The following is a 4,150-nucleotide window of genomic DNA, read 5'->3' on the forward strand; positions in this document are numbered from 1 at the left end:
TGGCCAGTGATTCTGCACTGGGGGTGATGATGCTGAGAACTCCCTGAGAGGGGTGGGGTGGGCTCTGGGTTTGTCAGCTGGGTGATGAGGCTCTGGAGGCTGTGACCTCACAGAGGATGGGCACAGGGGGGTCTGGGTTTGTCAGCTGGTGATGAGGCTCTGGTGGCTGTGACCTCACAGAGGATGGGCACAGGGGGCTCTGGGTTTGTCAGGCTGGGTGATGAGGCTCTGGAGGCTGTGACCTCACAGAGGATGGGCACAGGGGGGTCTGTCCCCAAGGACAGCACCAGGCAGCCCCACTGCAGCTGCACTTGGTGACTGGTGTGCAGGGAAGGCTGGGGTGAGTGGGACACTGGACAGATGTCTGGGGGTTTCTAACCTGAGTGAGGGCTCAGCCCTTCAGAGCAGGGCAAGGTTCTGCCCCTGGGGCTGGGGACAGTGGGAGCTGGGGCTCTGTGCTGGCTCTGGGGCCTGTCCCTGCTTTGCCAAGAGACTCTGGGACCTCCTGCAGTGGGTTTGATTTGTGCAGTGATGCCCAGAACCCTCTGAGCAGGGGGGAGGGCTGAAGTCTGGGGCTTTGTCAGCTCTGGTGGCTGTGACATTACAGAGAACAGGTGACAGCGGAGCCATCCCAGGGACAGCACCAGGCAACCCCTGCAGCTGGGCTTGGGCAGCTGGCGAGGGCACAGGCACAGGGAAGGCTGGGATGGAGCTGGACAGGTGCCCAGGGGGGTTTGTAACCCTGAGTGAGGGCTGGACCCCTCAGGGCAGGGCAGGAGCCACTCTGGGCTGGGGGACAGAAGGGCTCAGGGCTCCCAGTGGTGCCAGAGAGGTTTTGGGGATGTGCCAAGTGCCCTGGCTCCGTGGAATGCTCCAGCATGGCAGGGATGGGGCCTCAGGAGACTGCCCAGGTGTCTCTTGCACTGTCATGGCTCAGCTCAGCCAGGGATGGCACCAGGGTGGCTCGGGCAGGACGGGCCCTGTGCTGTCTGCAGCCAGGGACTGCAGTGCCCTCCCCTGCCCACCCAGAGCTGATACCCCAGAAAGGACAAGCCTTTCTGCCCCTCCTGCAGGCCATGGCTGCAGCAACCACGTTCCTGGTGCTGCTGCTGGCCCTCCTGCTCAAGCAGACGCAGGACCTGCGGGCCGATGTGGCCACGGCCCAGCGGATGTGGCAGCGCCAGAATTTTCTGTACCACGGGGTGAAGAAGCTGCTGCAGGACATCAGGTGGAGCAGGTCCCCACAAGAAGCCCCACTCCTCTCTGGGTCACAGCTCTGTCTCTTCTGGGCTGCTGCAGCAGTCATGGTCCTGGAGATCTGCTGGCTGGCCTGGCAAATGAAGTCCACACTTTGCACCTGCCACGAGCAGGACAGCTCTGGCGGCGAGGAGGAGGAGGGTGAAGAGAAGGAGGAAAAGCTCAAGGAACAAGGCCCCAGAGTCAGGCTGCTCTCTGTGCCCACCCTGCTGCCCGTGCAGGGCCTGTCTGACATGTGCAGGGATGTGAAGAAGATGACTCTGGACGTGCTCCGTGTCTGCCGGGCGCTCTCCAAGAACACTTTCATGCCCGAGCTGCACCCGGCCGCCAGCAGGACAGCATCCACGAGTCCTGGAGCATCTCTGAGGAGCGAATCGTGTACCAGCTGCTGGTGTCCCTGCAGCCACCCTCCAGGCACTCCTTCAGGCTGGAGCAGCTCTGCGGGACACACCTGCCAGAGAGGAGCTCCAACGTGCGAGTGGTGCTGGAGTGCAGCTGCCCGAGAGCCACGGGGGACGCGCCGTGTTTCGTGCACCCCGCAGAGAACCAGGAGCCAGCCCAGGCCTCGCCCCTGCTGCAGACCCTGTGCACGGGCTCCTACCTGGACGTGGAGGAAATGGCCTGCTGGGTGCAGAACTCGGTGCAGACAGCCTGGGAGCACCTGCCCCAGTGGCAGCACTGGCAGCTGACGGTGCTGCCCAGCTCCCGCTCCTGCCGCCTGCTGCTCAGCGGCCCCTCCGGCCTGCAGCTCTGCGCTGTGCTGGTGTTTGCCGTGGAGCAGGGCAGCCCAGGCACCTTCCTGATCCTGCAGTGACCGTGGCCAGAGCTCCAGGGCTGCTCTGGGCTGGGGCAGTGGGGAGCTGGGAGTAGGCACAGGCAGAGAGCTGACCTCAGCTGCCCAAAGGGATCTGCTGGACAATGGAACACCGAGCTCCTAAACCTGTGCTGACTGGGCCTGATGCCTTGGCTGTCCCATATGAGCTGTGTGATCACACTCAAGATGATCTGTTCCATAACCTTGCCAGGCACCAAGGTCAGGTTGACAGGCCTGGAGTTTTCTGGATTCTCCTTCCAGCCCTTTTGGATGGGTCTCACATTTGCAGCTCCAGTTGTCTGGGACTGAGCCTCAGTTAGGCAGGACTGATGATGAATGCTGGAGAGGGCTTGGTGAGCTCTTCTGTCTCCACCTGGATTTCAGGGGTTCCATTCTGCTCACCATCCCTGTCTACAAGCTTAGGGAGCCAGTTGCCCTGAGGATTACTGGTCTTACTGTTGAGGACCAAGGCAAAGAAGGTGTTAAGTACCTCAGCCTTTTCCTAACCTTCAGCGACTGTGCTTTCTCCTGGGTCCAGTATGGAATGGACGTTTTCCTTGGCCCTCCCATTGCCATCAATGTATTCATAAAACAACTTTATATTTCCTTCCTACACGACCTAACAACATCCATGAACACTTCCTGAGCTGCCTGCCCCTTTTTCCTGAGGTGGTTCCCCTGGTGGGCTCACCAGCTGTGAAGTTCTCATCCACACACTCCAGGGCTGCCCCTGCTGTGTTGAGTTTCCAGCAGACATCTGGCAGGTCCCTCCTTGTTCCTTCTTTCCTCCTCTTTATGAATGGATCCTGATGGAATATGGTACAGAATATCCCTTGGGGTATCTCTGGGGTGCCCCAACCCCAACCTTGGCGTCAGCTCTCTGTGTCTACTCCCAAACACCCAAGCACCCTCTTGTGGTCCCAGGCCCAGCCAGAAATTAAGCAACATGCAGCCACTTGCTCAACACCCTTCTCCTCCCACCCATCCTGGTGAACTGGGGAGAAGAATTAAAAGTAAAACTTGCATGTTTAAAGAATTTTCAAAATTAATCATTTAGAGAAGCATAGTAACTGCAAACAGAGTAAAATACTATGAGAAGTTAATAGTGAGAAGTTAAGTCTATCCCAGCCAAAGCCAGGCTATCCCCCAGCCCCCTCAGCAGTGTGGCAATGCAAGAAGCAGAAAAAGCCTTGATGCTGTGCAAACACTGCTGAGCAATAAGAAAAACATCATGTTGAATTATCAACACCCTTTTCAGCACAAATCCCAAACACAGCCCCACTCTGGTCACCAGAGAAAATTCACTCAACCACAGCCTAAACCAGCTCACTGAGCAACAGGTTTTGAACTATTTTCTGTGGTACAGAGGGAACAAAATTTAAGCACCAAAGCCTGCTAGCTAATTCTAGTAGCAGTACAAAAGGTCATTTTTCCAAATGGCTAAACTGCACCCCCAGGCTTTCAGGATTATGTGCTGTGTCATTACTAAGAAAAATCTCATTGCATTAAGAAGCAGCCATTGCTTTTAAAAAGACAGAGGCAGTGAGTTTTCTTAAAAACAAACCTTAGGCTTAAGAAAGCCTTATCACAAAAACAGTGTGAGCTGCATTTGAAAATAAAGTTTGTACTTAAAACTGACATTTCTCTGACTCCTGTTTCCACCAGCAGCCATCTCACTGAAGGTCTGACAGATGTTTGCACGGTTGCCAAGCCCCTGGGTTAATTCAGTGCATGAGGAACAGTGAGATTAAATTATTTCTGTAAGTGGAGTTTCGAAAAATTAATTGAAAAGGTGAACTACTCTCCCCAAATAAAAATATATGAAAGTAGAATTCAGACATTTTTCAGTATGGGGAAGCAGATAGAGAATGTGCTAAATCTCAGCTTAATATTAGCTGGAATATCAAACTTCAAACTTGACTCAAAGTCAAAAGGAAGGATCTATGCCAGCAGCCATGCACTAATTCAGCACTGAGTTATGAATAATCAGTACATTTCAGGGCATAGAAGCAACTTTCCTCAGTAGAACTACATCTAGACGTTCATAAATAAACAAGCTCTCATGGTTTGACATCATAA

At 54.7% G+C, this 4,150-nt stretch overlaps 1 protein-coding gene across 1 annotated transcript; it reads left to right on the plus strand.

Annotated features, from left to right (window-relative positions):
• The first annotated feature begins 225 nt into the window (after positions 1 to 225).
• Positions 226 to 3,708, plus strand: LOC130252462 (uncharacterized). The gene is made up of 2 exons (XM_056490017.1): positions 226 to 340; positions 1,074 to 3,708. The coding sequence occupies exon 2, from the start codon at positions 1,077 to 1,079 to the stop codon at positions 1,944 to 1,946; it is 870 nt and encodes a 289-aa protein (XP_056345992.1). The 5' UTR covers positions 226 to 340; positions 1,074 to 1,076; the 3' UTR covers positions 1,947 to 3,708.
• The last annotated feature ends 442 nt before the right edge of the window (positions 3,709 to 4,150 follow it).

This window comes from Oenanthe melanoleuca, chromosome 4 (assembly GCF_029582105.1).
Source record: "Oenanthe melanoleuca isolate GR-GAL-2019-014 chromosome 4, OMel1.0, whole genome shotgun sequence".
Classification (NCBI taxonomy): domain Eukaryota; kingdom Metazoa; phylum Chordata; class Aves; order Passeriformes; family Muscicapidae; genus Oenanthe; species Oenanthe melanoleuca.